At 39.7% G+C, this 19,258-nt stretch overlaps 1 protein-coding gene across 1 annotated transcript in view; it reads right to left on the bottom strand.

The window, feature by feature from the left end:
- GRB2 (growth factor receptor bound protein 2) overlaps window positions 1-19,252 on the bottom strand; it is a 44,981-nt gene extending 25,729 nt beyond the window's left edge. The window contains exon 1 of the mRNA XM_005424572.2: window positions 19,168-19,252. Within this exon, the coding sequence (XP_005424629.1) occupies window positions 19,168-19,245 (78 nt within the window). The 5' untranslated portion in view covers window positions 19,246-19,252. The remainder of the gene's footprint in view (window positions 1-19,167) is intronic.
- Window positions 19,253-19,258: the final 6 nt, after the last annotated feature.

The following is a 19,258-nucleotide window of genomic DNA, read 5'->3' as shown; positions in this document are numbered from 1 at the left end:
CTAATCTAGAACTCCATCAGTGTAGTACAATGAAATATCAATTATCCTATGAATCCGTTCATATAGGAGTAACAATAAAATACCAATCTTTTAAAGACAGAGAATCACATTTGCTTTTTACCTCCCACCACCACCAGCTGTCCTTTTCCTTTCATTTCCAGACCTATAGAAGCAATACCCCTTGTTTCATAATTGATGTCCAAAACTGTGTAGAGAGCATAGAGCTTCCTCCCCAGGTTTCAGACAAACAGCTCTTGTAATCTTCAGTCCACCTGACAATGTTTGTTCAGTAAAACATTACTCCAGTGCAGAAGTCTCCTCTATCACAGAGTTAACCCTTTACAGACAGTTAAATTGAAATGACTTGCCAGTAACCAGAGTGAAGCTGTAGATAAGGAAAAAACAGGGAATTTCATGCTCCATTTGAGTTGTTCCTTCTGCATTTTAACTACCCAGCTACATACTTTCCAGCATTTTGCATTAACTTCTATGTTCTTGTAAGAAGATGAGGAGACACTTCATGAAGTTTTATATTTTGTGTGTATCAAACACTGAGACAAAACTCTGGAAAATCCAATTTCATTTCAGAAAAGCTAGTGAATAAAATAATTCTGACCTGTTGGGAACTAAGAATTTCTCAATCTTCTGAACTGTAATATCCACTATTAATTTGTTGTCATATGTGAATTGCATCCTTTGTAACTCAAAAGAGTTGATCTACCCATCATTTTAGACTGTCTGTTAAGACAAAAAAACCCAACCAAAAAAAACCCAACAAACCCAACCAAAAAAACCTTCCAAACAACAAACCACTACTACCAAAGTGTACGACTCCAAGTAGCAAAGTCTTTCAGTGCTTTATTATTTCAAGATAAAATAAACATTTAATCCAAAGTTTGTAGAACACAGCTCAGCCACCTTTGTTCACTATATTTTTTGTAGCTGTTGAAGAAAGGGTTAAAGCCAGGACATTTTCAAATCTAGAGATTAAATGTAATGAGATCAGAATAATAAGATTACCATAATCTGCCTCACACACATAGCTAGGATCAGCCCTAATCTCTTCATTTTGAGACAGATGGAAAAAGCATGAAATCAGAGATAACAGGAGGCCAATTTCCTAGAATCAGGGCTTTGCAACGTTTGCCATAGCTGTAAGTCAATATTTTGCTAGATTTGTACCTATTTAACCAATTCTAATAGAACATACTGGAAGGGAGAATAATGCATCTCTAAATCTGTACTACATAACCTGTAAGTAATACATCAGTGTAATTTTAATATATTGCAGAATATTACAGATTAATTTACTGAGACTGCAGCCAGTACCATTCCCAGATGCTTTAACTGGGAATGCAGCACTAAAGAGCAAACCATTTGAAAAACAAAGATCTTAACACTGCGCATGACCAGAGGCTGCTCATTGATTTTTCCTATGGGGTGGATAAACACCAAGTAGCAATTTGCATCTGTGACCAGTCTGACAGAAAGCAGTGACAGGAAGGGACAGTTTTAACCTCGCTTTAAGACAGAGCATTAAAGAGTTGCAGCATGGAACCATCCCTTAACTCTTCTTTTTCTATCTTCAGGATATGAATACTGGGAAGGTATTAAATAGCCTCAAATATACAAGAGAGTGGTTATGGTGGCTACTGTGCTCTTGCCTTGGTGGAAGCTAGCCAAGAATCAACAATAGGGAAACTTGAGAAAAAAAATTAGAAGGAAAAAAAAAGAAAAAAGAAAAGCATGCTGGATTTTAGCACTAAATAGGCTCAGGATGATGCCTCAGGATTAAGTAATACTGTTAAGGGAAACAGAGGTAAGCAAGAAACCATGCAAGGAATTAAAAACAGACTGGTGGCTGTAAGATAAATGGGAAATTGTTTTTCAAACAGCTAACAGCTCCTAACTTTTTCTCAGAAAAAATGCAGCCCTATGCTGCAGGACAGTAAAAGCCTCAGTCTCTCTAAATCAGATCCTGCAACACAACACCTCTGAGGTTCGATGTGACGATTTAGCAGCACTTTAACACAGTTATGCAAAGACCTGAGAAATGGAAAAAAAAGAAGTGCCACAAGATGCAATCTCTTACTGAGCAGGTTCACCTGTCAGTTCAGACTAATTACTCCAGAAGTCTCAGAGCACAGTTCCCATGCATCTGCTCTTGGCCAATGATTTTAAAACATGCCTTAATTCAGCCCACAAAAAGCCTGTTCACACTCTCACAGCCCTCGTGATTTTGTATTGTATTATACAGACACAGCCACAATTAGGAATTTGGTCGGTCTCCACACAAAGCTCTTTATTGACTCAGCCCTGTTTGTACATATGCAGAACTTGCTGCCCCACCTCTTATCTATTCATTTAAAATGTTAAATTTAACTCTCGTTTGTGGGGAAGACAAAAGCACTTATAAGCCATTTCATTTTGGGATGGTTCCCTGGGGAAAGCCAGAAGGGGAGACCCAATCCTGTCAGCTCTGCAGGGCTACACCAACAATCCCTTCCCCGCAAAAAGAACAGCAGCATCGATAGTGTAATTTTACCATCCTGGCAGAAATGAATTTTTGCCATCAGAACCTTGATCCAACTGCATGCAATCAAACCCTTGCTTAAAACAAGACATTTTCTTAACTAGATTAGAAATTCACTTAAAGCAGCATTAACTACAGAAAGAGAAATTAATGAAGCTTACCCTGCACAAATCAAGGCAATTTCAGTGCATATAGCCAACAACATTTTGGCTCAGTGTGACATGAGAGCTCAGTTTTCTACAATATAAAAAACCCTGTTTAAGGCATTTAAGCCACTAATTTACCACTGAGGAACTGCAGTGATACTTATCAGAGATTTGTCACCTGCAGAGGGATGGTTTTAATCAGTGCATTTTTTTATTAAGTTTATTTAATGTTTTTACTGACTTATGTCTAGTAACATCTTGAACTGAAGAGGAAAGGGACAGGTAATTAGTCTGGCTGATTTTCAGAGTGAGAATATTTAATAGAAAAGGGAACTCTCCTCGTTTTCCTGTAACTGCAAGTTGTTCCCACTTCCCTGCTGCTAGCGGGACATGCACACACAAGAGGAAGACACTTGCAAATGGTTTCTGATCCGAATGTTGAGCATCTCTGACTCATTCCTGTCCCATTTGCATAATGCAAAGCACCCCAAGAGCCTGCAAACCTGAGTGTGGCAGGTAACACCACACTGGGGACAGTCTGCACCACTGGCTCTAGAACATTAAACTCACAAACGTTTCACAGGACGTCTCCAATCTCACCAAACCAGGAGAAAAGAAATGAAGCTTTACTGTACAACATTACAGGAACACCAGTGATTTCCCTGCTCATGTAACTGAATGGGGAAGAAAGAAAGGATAATAAAGAGGGCATTCACTGCAAAGAGATTTTTGGGGACTTACATTTAACGGCTTGAGAGGGCACATTTCCCTCCACCTATTTCAATGGATGGGTGCAGGTCATCAGTCACACTTCAAAAGACACCCAACAAAAAAACTCAACCTGATTGGTTTAAAAAAAACAACAACAACAAAAACCCAGCCAGGATTATGCTAGTGTAATTAACCCGAAGTTCAAAGACAGTTCAAACAGCCCATTGTTACATGCTGTTCAAGCCACCTCTGGAGGTTAAGAGATGCAACTCTGGGCATTTCCACCTGGCCAGGTTCTACTAAGAGAAAAAGAATTCAAATAACAAATGTACTGAAAGATCTTTGTTCACCAGAGCCATGATTAACACTGAATTCAAACTTCTAGGCCTGCAAGAAGGAAACCTTAGTGTCAAAAAAATCAGTTGCCAAGGCAAACACATTAATAAAATATATGTTAAAAAAACATACAGGAAAAATGGATTTCAGTGGATTTTGCAGTTAACTAACCTTTCTGAAAACATGTTTAATCACAACTTTGCTTCACAGGTTGTTCTGACCAATTATTCTAACAGTTTTGAAAACCAGTAGAACCAAACTGCAACAAGTAGTTATGCTCAGTGATCTTTCCAAATCTACAGTTTCCCAAAACAACTGGTTTAAGTTAGAAATCCTTCATTTCTTGTCCAGGTTCCCATAGGTCTTTGATCATGAGGCATACAACTTGTATGTCAATAATCTTAACATTGTATCTTCAACAATTTGATGACAAAGACTTGGGCAATCCACTTGGCCACCATCAATCCCATCTTTTACACAAATGCCAATATTCCAGCACAAAGCCTCCTCAGTGCTTTCCCAGTGACTCGTGCCTTTAGCATATGCAAACCTCAATGGGGCAAACACACCAAATTCTCTAAAAACAGAGTGGGGTTGGTGTACCAATGTCTCATGTTGATCTTCAGTCCATGATAACTTTCAGAAGAAATGTATGATTGTTTTCAGGCTGCTACAGAATAATGAACTATTATATCCCAGAAATCTTTTAATGACATTTAAGTTTAGCCCATTTTTGGGTCACAACAGGCCTGAGTCAAAAAAGTTATAATTCATTCCAACATTAATCCATTTTTCTTTCTTCTCCAAACTCATCATTAAATCAAGGTTCAATTAGTGGAGAACCAATAGGATACAGAATTAAACACCCACAATTCTGTACTCATAAGTCTGGAATAACAAATTCTGGGGTCACAGTGGCCTCAATTTAACCATAAAAAGCTCAGCAATTTCTGGCCAAACAGGAAAGCTTAGCCTTTTTTTTAAAGAGAAAAGAAAAACACCCTCCCACCCGAGCCTGTAAAAACACACACTCCTCAGGAGACTGAGAAAAGAACATGCTTTGGCTACTGCTGATGGAGAGAGGGGCTGGAGAGAAGGCCATCTGAACCACAGACATGGAATCAGATGGCAAAGGATAAAACCATTCCTTTAAAACAACAAAAGCTATCAGAACTAAATGGCATTTGTCTAAGCCCAAAAAGAAGCACCAGATGTCACTTTGAATAGCAGAAAGTGGAAAGACATCAATAATCTCCTCTCTTGGAAAGGAGGAGGAAAGATGACACTGTACATCAAGGACCACACGTGTGCCAGAGCTGCTGATGGTCTGTGACATCCACTCATGCCAAAACACTGCTCCTAAACTGACTTCAACTGGGAAAGTACAAGGCCTAAGAACTCCAAAGCAACTTTAATTTTCATTCTACCTCAGAAAAAGTCCAAAATCACAGCTGTGGGGGCTTCCTGAAACTAAACTGCTCAATTAGACGCTGGAAGGGAGAGGAGAGGGGAAAATGAGAAGAATTAAAGAAAAAAAAGAGGGGGCAACATCTGCACATCAAAGTAATGCTTAAAAAAATCCCCTTGTGCAATGAAGTTCCTCTTTCACTTCAGAACTAATAAAATAGCATTTGTTCATGTCTAATGCTCTCCATAAAAGGAAAAGAAAGCATTTAAATGCCATTTACTCACACAAAGTTCGAAAAGAACTTTGTATCATGAACAGACTGAGCCTACACTAGTGTCTTGTAGCTCACTATCCCATGGACTGGGGTAAGAAACAGTTGCCCAGAGTTACTCAGGGTTAGAAAGAAAAGCAGAATCCTAATAGAGGAATAATTTTTTAAAATTTAAAAAGAGACACTACTTACATTATCTCAGAAGAACAGAAAATATTAAAGTGATAAATGCTGCCTTTTTTTTTAATATAACATACAATTAGAAACACCAGCTATATTGACCATGAAAGTCTACTGCTGCTCTCTTGGCTTGTGGGCATGAACAAAAAAATCCAAGAGTCTCCTCATATGAATAATGCAGAAATGCAGATATGAAATGCCAAAAGCAGTAATTGCTCCAAAATCTTAAAGTCAAGACAGCTGAGGCACAAAATTCTTTATGGAAAAGACCAGAGATAACTAAAACCATCTCCTAATTAGTGTCTCAAATTAGAAGAATTGTTCCAGGTCAAGAACAAACTAGAACAAGAACAGACCTCGTGATGGCTCCGTTGCAGTAACCTGGAAGGGATATCCCAATGCAGGTCACTGACACCCGAGGGTGCATTATTTGACCACAGACTAATTTTAAGCTTCCAAGTCCATTATAGCAGCACAGTATCTCTGTTGTAAGTCTCAATAAAAGCTAAGGCATTAAAACTCTCCCTTACTGGAAGAGTCAATGCTTCGGCCACAAAAAACTCCCTCTAGGCCCCTGACAAGGGGTCAATCACTCCTACACAACAAAATGGGATTTTCAGACCACGCATTAGTGTGGATGCATCCAAAAAGATTCCCAACAGTGGAGTTTGGGAAGACCTCAATATATGGAAGCCAGCTCAGGGGTGTGCTCACCAACCAGGACCAGGCCTTATCTAAAGACTTTAAAGTACATATGATGAGATGACAGCTGCTGGTTTGGTCTCAGCTGCTTTGCAGCAATATTGCCAGTCCACAGCCATAAAACCTCCCTGGAAGTACAGCAAATATCCAATTAAGTTGACTTAGGCAGCTGTTTGGAGGCTGGGCTTTCTGGCAAAGCTATAAAAGCAAAAAGCAATCAGCACCTCAGACCTCCACTTAATCAGTGGCAGGAGAGAACAGAAATATAACTCCTTATAGAGGGCAGATGAATCATTCATTGTGATAAACTGGAAGTAGTCACAAGGCTTTTCTAAGGTTTATTGGAGCTGCTTCATTTAAAAACCCAACAACTCAACTTTTGGCTACTCCTCCCCACAAATGTGCTCATTGACAACATAAGAACCTCACCCTTGGTGGTTAAAAAAGAAACCAAAGGGTCAGTGTCTGCAGCACAGGGAGGCTGTGCCACAGGATCTCAGGACTGGCTGCAGCTTCAGGAGCCATCCCAGAAAGTAACAGAGGGGTGAAGTTACAAAGTTCATCAAGAGAGTGAGGAAATGTACTCAAACCCTAAAATTCATCAGTTACACTGGTAACTTGTAATACTAAAAGGCCAAGTGATAAATGTGAGATTAAATACAATACGGAAAATAATGTGAGAAAAAACACAACCAAAAAGCCAAAGAGCTGTGAATGTATGAAGCTAAGGATTTTAAACTATTACTCCTCAGCAATTATAACACAATCAAAGGGGCAGCAATCTGAAAATAAATTAGAAACATTACCTGTTTCTCGTAAGAACAAAATAAAACAAATATTTTTACACTAAATTTGTGTCAGCCCCTCTGTACTATGAGTACTTACATTTAGCATTTTTGGGATGGGTTAAAATGAACTAAAAGAGTTGCAAAAAGAACCAAGATAAAACAAAGCATGGAATGGGTTTTGGACTGTAAGAGATCAGACTCCCTATCTCCTTCTCAGAAAAAAAAAAAAGCAACCATGAAAAAAAAAATGAACTAAAAGAGTTGCAAAAAGAACCAAGATAAAACAAAGCATGGAATGGGTTTTGGACTGTAAGAGATCAGACTCCCTATCTCCTTCTCAGAAAAAAAAAAAAAGCAACCATGACAAGAAGACATTTGCAAATCAATTCTCCCCATGAGAGTTACAGGGGAGATGTTTTCCTATAGTCTCTTGCAAGGGGAGGGGGAGAGAAGAAGAAAAAAAAAGTCAGTAACACTCCTAGGTAGCATGTTTCAAATGAAGCAAGTCACTTTATTCCACACAATACATGTTTTTGTTATGAGGCTTTCATGCTGTAATGTACAGATGGATTCAAAATGGGTTTTAGAAAGATGCACAGAAGGTGTGGCCACCAATAGCCAGGCACAGCCTCCAGCTGAGTGAGTCACTCCAGCATGACTGAAGGAAGCCAACACCTTACGCAAAGAGGAAGATGATGTCCAGGGCTAGACATCTGACCAACACAGTCAGCACTGGAGTGCTCCATCTAGCCCAGTGTGAATGGCAAATATTCAGAGTACAAAGAACAAAGGAAAAACCTACATGTAACTAGTTTTCTATTTCTTTTAATTGTGAAAATTGCATAATTCACTTCAGATGGGAACTACTCCCAGAACACTGTGAAGAGTAGAATTTACTTCCATTGAAGAAAGTTTAAAGCATAATACACAATCCATTATAAAGGTACAATAAACTGAGTATTACCTGTAGCAACCAACAGTGAGTGGGAGAAAGCTGACTAATACAGGTAGCTGGCAGCACAGTACAAGGGCCATGTGAAAGGTCAGCTCAAATCTGTCTGTGGGGGCTGAAAAACCTTGGCAGACCCAAGCACACCCCAGGAATGTTACCTGATCCCTGCCATTAGGACATGAGAGTTAGTTTTCACCCATTTGGATGATGGCCTCTCCCTCCCAGTTAGTAAACTGGGAGTTTTGGGAACAATGAGTAAGGGAAAACAGGTGCTTTTAGAAGATTTTCATTAGGTATGGCCAGACCTCCCAGTTTTGACTGCAATTTTGTCCAAGAGGAGTTAAATCCAGTTAGTCAAAGCAAGCTTAGAAGATTGTGTAACGGTATTTTCTTCGTGATGACTTTAAACTAGGGAACCCCAAAGGGTTCAGAAAAATAGCCTTGGGGGGTAATTCAGCCGCTTCCACAGAATTTCAACCTGCAGCACTCCTGAGGCCCCCACAGATCGTTTTCAGTAGCTGACCAGCCTGTAGAGCAGCTCTTTTATCAACATATTGCCCTATGTTTAATAACTTCAGCCTTTCTGGAATGTTAAAAATAATGTTTTCTTCTCAACAAACAAGCTTTAGGGGGAATTTATTACTCATCATGCAAATAGAATCAACAGTGCCTCTAATCTTACTGCGACATCATGCAGGTGTTTGTAATCCAAACAGAGACAGGTGGACTGAAACACAAACTTTTCAAAGGAAAGAAAGCTCAACAAAGTTTATAGAAATGCTGGAAGCCTTTTTACTTATGCCTTTCCTTCTTACATTACCTAAAGAGAGCAAAGGTAACAGCTTGCGAGATTTCCAGACACAACAAGCTCAAATAGGAGGGGTGGAAATCAGGAAATGTGGGTCAACTATAATCACTTTGGTTATCTTTATCTTTTTGTGACCCCGCAGAAAAACTTGTTGGTTTAAATCTGAATTTTTCTAGGTAGTAAGGTTGGATGATGATCTCAGGAGTCTTTTCCAACCTAGGCAATTCAATGATTTTAGGGAGTGTCACAAGAGTCTTCAGCTGCCCATCCTGGCAGAAAGCAAATGACACTCTGAACCTTACAGGCAATTTTCAGGGAAGAAAAATGAGGAATGTATCTCTTCTTAGTAAAGTGTAAGGAAATGTCAAGACAGCTTGAGGAAGAAAGTTTTAACACCCTGGCAGAGAAAGTCAAATCCACACCATTTTTGACAAACTATAGTTTCAGGAGAGGTAGAGCAGAGGTGGTAGTGCAAAATGTATTTTAAGAAATAGGGACAGAAGTGAAGACAAGGAGGAAGCAGAAGCAACTTCTGCTTCCTCCATTCCAGTGGTCAGCAGGGAGCAGAACTGCCAGTCCATGCTTGAACACTTCCAGGCTTAAGGACACATCTTGTTCAAGTAGTCTTTGAGGACATGTAGAACATTACAGAAACAAAATTTAGCTGTGAAATATATGCACAACAGGTTCCCCTAATATAGCCTGGACGAGGCAATTTTGTCAAGCTGATATTCATGTCACCAAAATTCAAGCATTATTCAAAGGCAAGGTTGGAAAAAAGAACATTTTAATTGCCAAATTTCATCTTTAAAAGTGTTCACTGTCCTTGGGTGTCACTTTCTCCTCATCTTCCTCCTTGCATTTGATTATTTTCTCTTCTTCTGCAACCGCAGAATGCACTTTGAACCCTTGTTTCCCTCCCCCTCCCAAGAATTTCCTTGATTAGTTGTGCCCCCAGATGAAGTAAAGATTAGAGCACAAGGTCTGAACTGCACAGGAGCTCAGGGAAATACCTCCCGAGCAAAAGTGACAGATTTTCCAGAAGTACTCACAAAAGGTACACACTTTTGCAGCCTAAAATCCTACTTATTCTAAAATAAATCCACTTGGATCAGGAATCTAAGCATAGCTCTTTCCAAGCAGACCATAATCTATTGTTAACAGCAGTAAGTAAAAACCAGATCAAATGGTCAAGTATCATTTTCATACTTATGCTAAAGGAGGGTAGGTAACAAAAGAATACTCAAAATTTGACTGCACATCAGGACTTATAATGGCAAAACCTACTCAAGCTCAGCAAGAGTTGCAAGAATTTAAAATTTTGTGCCAATTTCTCACAAAACCAGAGGGCTGACTAGCTCATACTACAAGTCTTCAATACCAGCAGAGCTGCTAGGATTAGTGGAACCTGCTGTCTCATACATAACTCATGAAGAATTCCCCCCTTTCCTCCCAAGGGAAACAATTTTGCATAACAGCAGCACTTTTCCCCCCCCCGCCCCCAACACGTAAACCTGTAGAGTTTTAGTACAAGTTAGGGCAAGAAGTAGGTTGGCTCCATGGAGAAAGCATGAATTCCAGAGACAAATTATTTAAATAAGAGGTTTTAGAGACTAACAGTATAATTACAGTTCAGCTGAAAAGAGGGGGGGGAAAAAAAGCTTTCTGCTCTCTCTGCATGAGTCCAGCTGCAGTGGAGCCAACAGGCAGCTCCCAACACTGCGTGCAGGCTGACACGAACTCATGCAAACCAGTAAATCCAGCAGGTACAAACAGAATAATTCTACTCTGTTGAGTATTCTCTTATATTTTATTTATAAAGGGCAGTAACATTTGAACATCACCATTCTAAATTACTCACTCCAGAGAGGCTGACAATCTACTTCCTAGACAGAAATAGCTGTTCCTAGCTTTTGCCTTATTCCAGTCACTGTTCTGATCTGCCACCACAGGATCAAAACCCAACTGATTTCATGAGTTTCCAATACCAGGACTATTTGCTTTTCACAACCTCAAATAGTTGGAGACAAAAGAATCCAAGACCAGGTATAGAAATTCAAGTGAGCAGTCATTGCTGAAGGGAATAAAAAGCCTCTTAAGCTCTTCAAGACATTTAAAACATTTTTAAAATGGGCTTCTAGTCAGTATCTATAGAAAAACACCATTCTTTTCTTAAAGAGAGACACACAGGCTGAGGAAATTATGAACACAACCATTTAAAATGCAAATTTCAGATACATCTAGCCACTAATCAGGAAGTATTGTAGAGTAGCATCTGGGATTCAGGAATATAATAAATATCCTAAAAATAATTTTCATGAGCAGTTTTGGAGACTGTCAGTTCACTTTTTGCTCCATTAGAGCTCAGCTGTACAACTCCATGTGTTTAGCACATGTCATCATGAAAAAAACACATTTCTAAGTTTGTTAAACCAATTCTCACTTGAGTTGTCAGATGGTGGCACCAATCATGCATACAAGCCATGGGAACAAGTTCAGGCTCCACCACAGACATTCTGCTTCACAACGTTTTCTGTTCCATTTGAACACCTACTCCTAGGAGGTGTTACAAGATGTCTTCTAAGCTGAAGGCATGTGCCACTCACACAGCACTTTAAATACTCAGCAACAGGGCAGGGGCCTCAAAGTGACAAACAAGGACAAGCCCCAGGCTTGACAGATTGAAATGGACAATGTTGCTGGTCTGTCTGAAAAGATTTGGCTATTTGAGGGAAAGAAACAACTTTATCCAGCATTTCCCAATGTAGAAAATGAAAAAAATGCAGCCCACTCCAAACGTCACAGAAAGTATTCTCCTATCCTATTTTCTCTCCCAAGGGCCAAAGCATCCAAAAGCCACATTTATTTCCAAGTGTATATTAATTATTCCAGTCACTGGTGCTTGCCCAGCCTGGGAGATAACTTAACTGCCACTGCAGGACCAGCAAAGGAAATGAAAGAGCAAGAACAGCTGGGGGATAAAGCTGCAGATAAGAACTGTGTATCAAACTGCTACAGTATCAATCTCCTGATCTACCTTCAAATGCAGAACACACACAAGTCACCCACTCATTTGCATTTTGAATCTAACACAATTTTCAGAGAAAACTGGAAATTATAAAGATCAAAGGCAGCTTTCCTAGCTAAATGAAGCAAGTAAAACATAAAACACTTGGACCTAGTGCCTCTTCATCAGTGCCCCAGTGAAACAGAGAGCTACACAAATGCTCCATTTCTAAGGCTGTAAGACTGGGCAGAGAAAGAACAAATGCATTCCCTTGGTCACCTTCCTATGTAAATATTCTATTCCCAAGTCTCAGCTTCAACTCCCTGGCTAGGACCCATCCCATAGCATGAAAAAAAGTAAGGGCAGGGGGAAGAAGGGAAATAGGCTTATCTTCTGCTACACTGTGTTAACGAAGAGTAGCTGCTCAGACATTAACTAACACAGCAAAGAATTCATCCAGACTCCTGTGTGAGTTTTGTAATTCACATCAAATCTCACAGTGGGGTTTTCTTTAGTCCAGCCACCTCGAGGTCAGCTTGGCTGTAGCTGAAGAAGATCCAGTCCCTTCTTTTGACCACACAATGCAGACAAACCCTGGACCTGACAGACACCTCAGGTCTCACTGCTGCAACAACCCTCTGCTGTCACACCTGGAAAGGACATTCTGCAATTCAACACCACAGACAAGAAGAAAGGTGATGCCACAAAGACATATAGGAAAAACTCAAAACTCTTCTCCACCAGGTTTGTTGTTTCTAAGTTGTTTGTTGTTATGGTTGTAAAATTACCTTTGATTCTTCAAACCTTTTAAAATGCATATAAATAGAATTATTAAAAATTTAGCAAAGGTTGTAATTCAGGGATAAACAGCAAGTATGGAAATCTGCCATCTCTAGTACAATAGCTTATAATACAATACTTCAGTCTCACAGCAGTTGTAAACATGTCCAAACATTATCTTTAGTAGCTCTTCTAGTTTAGATTTCAACTGTAAAATTAATCAAGATTGGTAAATTAAAGCACCTTTTTGCTCAATTTGAGATTATAAGATTTATTTGCTCCAGTGTTGTTAGGGCACTAATGCCTAATTTTCTTACATTTTCATAAAATAGGATTAGTTTAGCCCAGCACTTTTTTTTCCTGAAGTTCAGGCTTTAGTATTTGATTTATGGTATGTAGCCCTTGGCAATTTTAAAGCACAAGGGATTTTATCAAGGGGTCATATAGTTCACTCCTTGTGAGGCTGAGCTCTACACAGAAAAACTGGATTTCTTATCTTCCCTTGCTTAGCTGGATCCTTATTAATTATAGAGAGAGAAATCAGAAAAGTCTGAATATCATTACAAACAAGATCCCTCCTCCAGCAATTAGCAGGGCTCTGCACATAAACTGGAAATCTATGAATACACTCCCAATCCTTAATACATGCCACTAAAAATCATAATCCTTCTTTTCTTCCCTCAAGCTGCAATCAAGCTTTTACCATTTTAATTTAACACAATAAATTAAATCAAAGTTAGTTCATTAACACCCAGGATGTCCAAGAATAACAGATGTTATTGATCTGAAATTCTCACACAATCCCTAATCACAATAGTTAACACAACAGAGATGTCACCTGATCAAAGAGGGGAGGCAGCATTTTTGTGTTGCCAGTAAATAAAAACAAAAGCACGTCATGTTGGTTGTAGTTTGACAAGCAGGTTGAACAAAGCACATAAATAATTTATCAAGCCAAAATATGATTTGCTGCTATGCCTGGGCTAACACTTGTCTGTCATGCTTGGCATATCACAAGCTGGACCTTGCAGAGAGGCTGTAACAGCTCCTCCATTAAACTGGCAAAGGCAGCTGAGCTTCAAATCAGCACCATCTCCCTGGTTATCACAGAATGCAACACGTGCTAAGGCAGTGTCACAAACCAGCTGAGCTGACCACTAGCTATAGTCAGTGTTTGCTCAACACTCAGAATTCCTGCAGCCTTCAGGCAGCTCACACAGAACTCATCTTTCTCCACTTTCAGGGACAAGTTTAAATAATCATCATAAAAACCTCCTAAATAAAAATAAAGATGCCATATTTAAGGTGGAATGTGTTTACTCCTTGCTTGCAAAGACCACTTTACACCTTCAGACTGGAATACTCCATAACTATGTCTCCTGCACAGAAATACCTTCAGCAACACGATCTAAGCAGGTCCAAGCTCTTCTACAAATACAGAACAGACACTTTGTTAAAAACAGCTATTTCCTTCCCACACGCTTCATCCTAATGCCTACAGAAGTTGGCTAATGGAACATAACCTGGAACATAACCCACCTTCAGATTACTTTCATACATAAGAGGAACAGTATTTGAGAAGTTTGCACTCAAACCAGGCCTCGAACACTTTGGCAGATCAGAAGAATGCAGCCCCTTATAGCAGCATCTCTTTGTGACACAGATCTCCAACTGTCAGGCTGCCAAATCAACTGCATTTCAGATAACTGTGCTCGGTTTTATGCCTCTGTAGTGTTCTGACAGTTTTGCCATCTTAGACTGCAATATTGATCACATATTGATGGCAATTATCATCTTAATTCAAGGCCACCAGCCAGGGAACATAACCTAAGCACACCTCTACAAATCAACCATCACACACAGCAGAGCTGCCACTCACAGCTAAGTCACAGAATAATGGAGCTTGGAAGAGCCTCTGGAAGACACTCAATTCACTCCTCCCGTCAAAGCAGTCTAATTAGATTAGAGTGCTCAGGGACCTGTCTAGGGATCTCCAAGGATGGGGATTCCACAACTTTTCTGGGCAACCTATTCTAATATTTGACCTATTTCACTATAAAGCACATAGTGTTTGCAATTTGGCTGAATCATTAATTCAGAAAATTGTTTCTCACACATTAAAATCATCAAGACCACATGGAGTCCATCCCATTACAACAAATGGTAAATGATGGAGGAGTGTGTAAAGAAGGGAGAGGAAGGATGAATGTGAAGACAGCTTCACTCAAACCAGGAAAAATACTGGCACATCTCTTCAGCAAGCCTTGAATTTCTGTTCTCTAGGACAGACACCAACAGCCAATGCTGGTGAAGTACAGAGGAGGGAGGGGAAAGAGCAGTAGGGAGACAGTGCTCCCCTCATTTATCATCTTCCTGCCTCTATTTGAAGCTGTTCCACTCTATCCTGACATAGAAAAATGGTTTTCATGCAGGAACTGAAAATGCCACCTCAGCATCAACTGTTAGCAAACACTCAAAGAAAATAAATGTGGTGACAAACACTCATGTGGACAGAACCTGTGGCGACTGTCAAGTGTATGATCAGAAAGGGAAAAGTAATCTTGACTTGGCTGAACCAAATTGTGAAGTGATCAAAATACTATCAAGGAAATCTTCTTTTGGCACATAAGGAAGCTGGCTTGCGTATCACACAAAAGCAAAAACCTCAAAATTCAAGATGATGACCTTCTACTTAAAACACCACCTGGATAATTTGAGTCACAAAAACAATCTCTAAGCACCCCTGAATTAATTATGATGACATCTACTGGGAACAGTAGATTATTCACTTCTTTAGAAAAACACTTTCCAGCTATGCCCCAACCCTATGACAGAAGGAGAAAGAGGAAGCAGTAGTTTATAGTTTAAAAACAAAACAATTCTAAAATTTAAGATATTAATTAATATGTTTAGTGGTCCTGCATTAACCACACAGAAACAGTTCTCAGAGCACCACGGCATTAATTTTAGTCTTCTGATTAGATTTAGGAGGAGTAGAGAAATTACAATGAGATGACAAAGAATGGTGATTTTTCTTCTCTTTTCTCCCCCTGGTTCCTGCCAAACCATCACCATATATTAATACACTTTAGATCTGGGTATTTAGCATGGAGGCTGATAGTTCTGGGGGACACAAAACCTGAATAACAAATACTGGGACTGAATTTAACTCCTCCCAACTTCAATATATTAAAAAAAAAGGGGGTGAAGACTGTAAAGGCATCATGACAACTGCAAACTGTTCAAAGTGAAAAAACAGTAAATCAAGAATTCAAGTAGGAGTCCCTCAGGTAGGAATCCCTCAGCTTCCTTATTTTACTTTTTTAAGTAACAGGACGGGCCACCAGGACCCAGCAGGACCCCAGTCACCAACAAATTCCTGTGAAGCAACAGGAGAAGCACAAAGCTGGAGAGCTGCAGCACTGTCAGAAGGAAGCTCCAATCTTGCCTTTCTTTGGAAAGGCTCAGCAAGTAGCATTTAGAGTATGTGAAGTTTGGAGAAAGCTGTCAGTGAGCATCTTCTGAGAGCTAGTACCACACACTGCTACAGAGGCACCAGGCAGAGGGTAGGGGACCCACTGTCCTGCCAGGGTTACAGAAACCATAGAAGCAGCTTTTACCATGTAATGTCCACAAGAAAAAAAAAAAAAAGAGGCCAAGCACTTTTCCTCTTCACTCAGCTGTTTTACAATTGCAAGCCAAAGGTCAACTATCTTCACTCACTTTTGGAAACCAGCCACAAGATTACTAACAACCAGCTTAATGGCTCCAGTTCAAGTGCTATTCAATCAGGTCCTGAATCTGTGGGCAGGCAGCAGTAATGGCACATGACATCATGGGCAAGTTATCTGCTGAGGTCAGAGCAGCCAGACTGGGCACCTCTGCCTTCTCTCCCCACAGGGAGAAAAGTGGACCTCCAAGGACTGGGAGTTAAACTGTTACAGATCTTGTTCTTGCCTTGTGGGACACATTTTGCTACAAATCAATGCTCTGTCATCCTCTAACAGCCAGACCTGGTTCTCTGGAGTGCATCACCACAGGTGTCTCACAGCTAAAAGGCTTCACTGTGCAAGAAGTAACACAGGCCCTCAGCAAGGGACACTGAAGGGTGCAGGTGCATTCAACATGGTACAAGTTTATTCCTCTTCCCAACTCCTTTGAGGACAGGAGGATTGTCCTGGTTAATGAGAGACATCACATGGGGCACATGACTGGGACACCCTAAGATTCTCAGTCATGAGCAGAGGTCTAACAAACAGATCTGGCATTTTGGGTGGAAATTAATTTCCACAACCACAAACACATTTGAAGTGAAACAGATTTTTCAAAGCAACAAAGTGCTACAGAAGTTTGTCAGCATGGGTAAACTGGAACAGTTCTAACTCATTTGGATTTATTTGTCTGAAATTCGCCAGTTTTACAGAGTGAATCTCACCACACTGCACAGAACTCAGCTCAAATATGTGCTGAAGGATTCCTGAAAGTCCTGATGCTTCCGCTGACTTTAGTGATAATCTTGAGCAATTTACCATTTCTATGGCTCAATTTATGCATCAATGAGGTAAACATGTAAAATTTGTGAGCATTTTCATATGAATATGAGCTGAAAAGAAAGGAAATACTGACTGAAGAATTGTGCATAAATACTTTGAGGAAGAGTTCAGCCGAGGTTTAGGGTAAAGTAGGAAAATCCTTTGTATTCCAGGAAAAATGTAATTATTAATGCAGTGTAACATTATACATATGTTTCTATTTGGGTGAAAAAATTTGTATCCATGGGATGACATCAAGTAGACTCAAGAACACCTTACTATCAGTCACTGTGCACAGATGTAAGACTTTTAACACAGACTAAACTTCAAAAACACTAAAAAAAGTATTTTTCCTTTACTTCTTAGAGAACATATTTTTAAACAAAAATTTTATTATATTTTTCATGTACTTAAATAAACTTCTACCCCATACTAAATTAGCTGAGAATACACTTTACAATATACTGTATTTCATTAAACTTCATTTTTCCTTCCCATTCAGCATTTTCTAAAAGCTGACTTCAGCTATGCTTTACTTCAAATGCACTGTAAAAGTTGAGGGCAGCTAGTAGTAACCCAAAATAGAAGAATATAGCTCAGGTTTAAAGAAAAACAACAACAAAAAAGCAAGGTTATCACAAAAGGTTTCCAAAATTCTGACAGTCTCAAACATGTAAAAAAGCCCTGGGAAATATCCTGGTAATTTACCCACACAGTGGCACTGAGGTGTACAGGTTTAACAGGAGTTTTTAGGCCAGTTATGGGGCAGGGATGTGTAGGACATACACAGATGCAATAATTTTATAAGTTAAATCTCAAAGCATGATATACTTTAGCAACCTTTATCTGTTTATTGCCTCACACTTTTAACAAAGCCACAGTTGAAATATCAGCTATAAAAGATACATAGTAGGTTACCACATAAAGGTTATTTTTTCTAGCTTATTTTAAAATAGTTAAAATCAAGCCCTTTCCTGGCAAAAGTGTTGAGCAGATGAGTAATCCCACTGAGGTCTGCAGGACTTGATTTGTCAGCATACACACAGTTACAGCCTTACATCTGCAGGAAAAGCACCTCTCAAAACTGCTTCTACTCCAAGCATTTTAGAAAAAAAAGCAGCTTAAAGATACCTTCACACCAAATATATCACACTAGCCCACCTTTATGGAGAAATAGTGACTATGAATGAATTCCATTAAAGCATTTTGCAATATGGCTCTTATTACTTGGAAGCCACAAAGCTCTGAGCTACACTTCACCAAGGCCAAATCCCTAAGGAGTTTTGTATTTTACTCCCCCCCCCCAAATAAAATGTTGGGCTTGTTCTGTGTGTCCAGTTTTGTTACAGTTGTAGAAACTAAACTGTTTTTTCAAATTCCTGTAATATAGCCAAAATGAAACCTAAAAAGCCTTTGATATATTGAAAGAACTATAGACCAAAATTCCTCTAATGCACTCCAACATTCACTTACATCTGCACAGATCCATTATATATTCAGCCACAAGCTTATCACTCCAGTTCATCACAACTGAAGATAAAACTCAGCTTCAATATTTGACAGCCTGATGCTAAAAGATTATCTACTGAGAAATAATCCAATCACTGTTCTTTGATATTAGAATCCTTGGCAGGAGGCAAAGAAAAGGAATATCAAATTGATCTTGATTACTTCATGGGGCTTCCTCTCATAATCTCTACACTGAATTCCCCTTTATCTTGTACTTCTGCTTATTTGCTGCCATGTTTATGACTAAGTTTTCAAATATTCCAATCTCAGAAGAGAGAATCGGGAGACTTTGAGATGCATACTTAATACTGAAACAAAACAGCCTCTCCTGCTCTCAGAGGTGTGACTGGGATTTAGAAGATCTTGAGGCTCCGTATGAAAAGGAGATGGCATTCTCTGGGGACCCAAAAGAGGGTCAGGTCCGACGGACAGGAAGAGACTCGGAGAGAAACTGAACAGCCCAGGGGTAAAGAGGGAACTCCCGAGCCCGAGCCCTCCACTTACCTTAAGGATATCGCCCCGTTTGAAGCTCAGCTCGTCATCCGCGGTGGCTTTGAAGTCGTACTTGGCGATGGCTTCCATGCTGGGGCTGCCG

Source organism: Geospiza fortis, unplaced genomic scaffold, assembly GCF_000277835.1.
Source record: "Geospiza fortis unplaced genomic scaffold, GeoFor_1.0 scaffold244, whole genome shotgun sequence".
Classification (NCBI taxonomy): domain Eukaryota; kingdom Metazoa; phylum Chordata; class Aves; order Passeriformes; family Thraupidae; genus Geospiza; species Geospiza fortis.
This window is presented reverse-complemented; position numbering and strand designations above follow the sequence as displayed.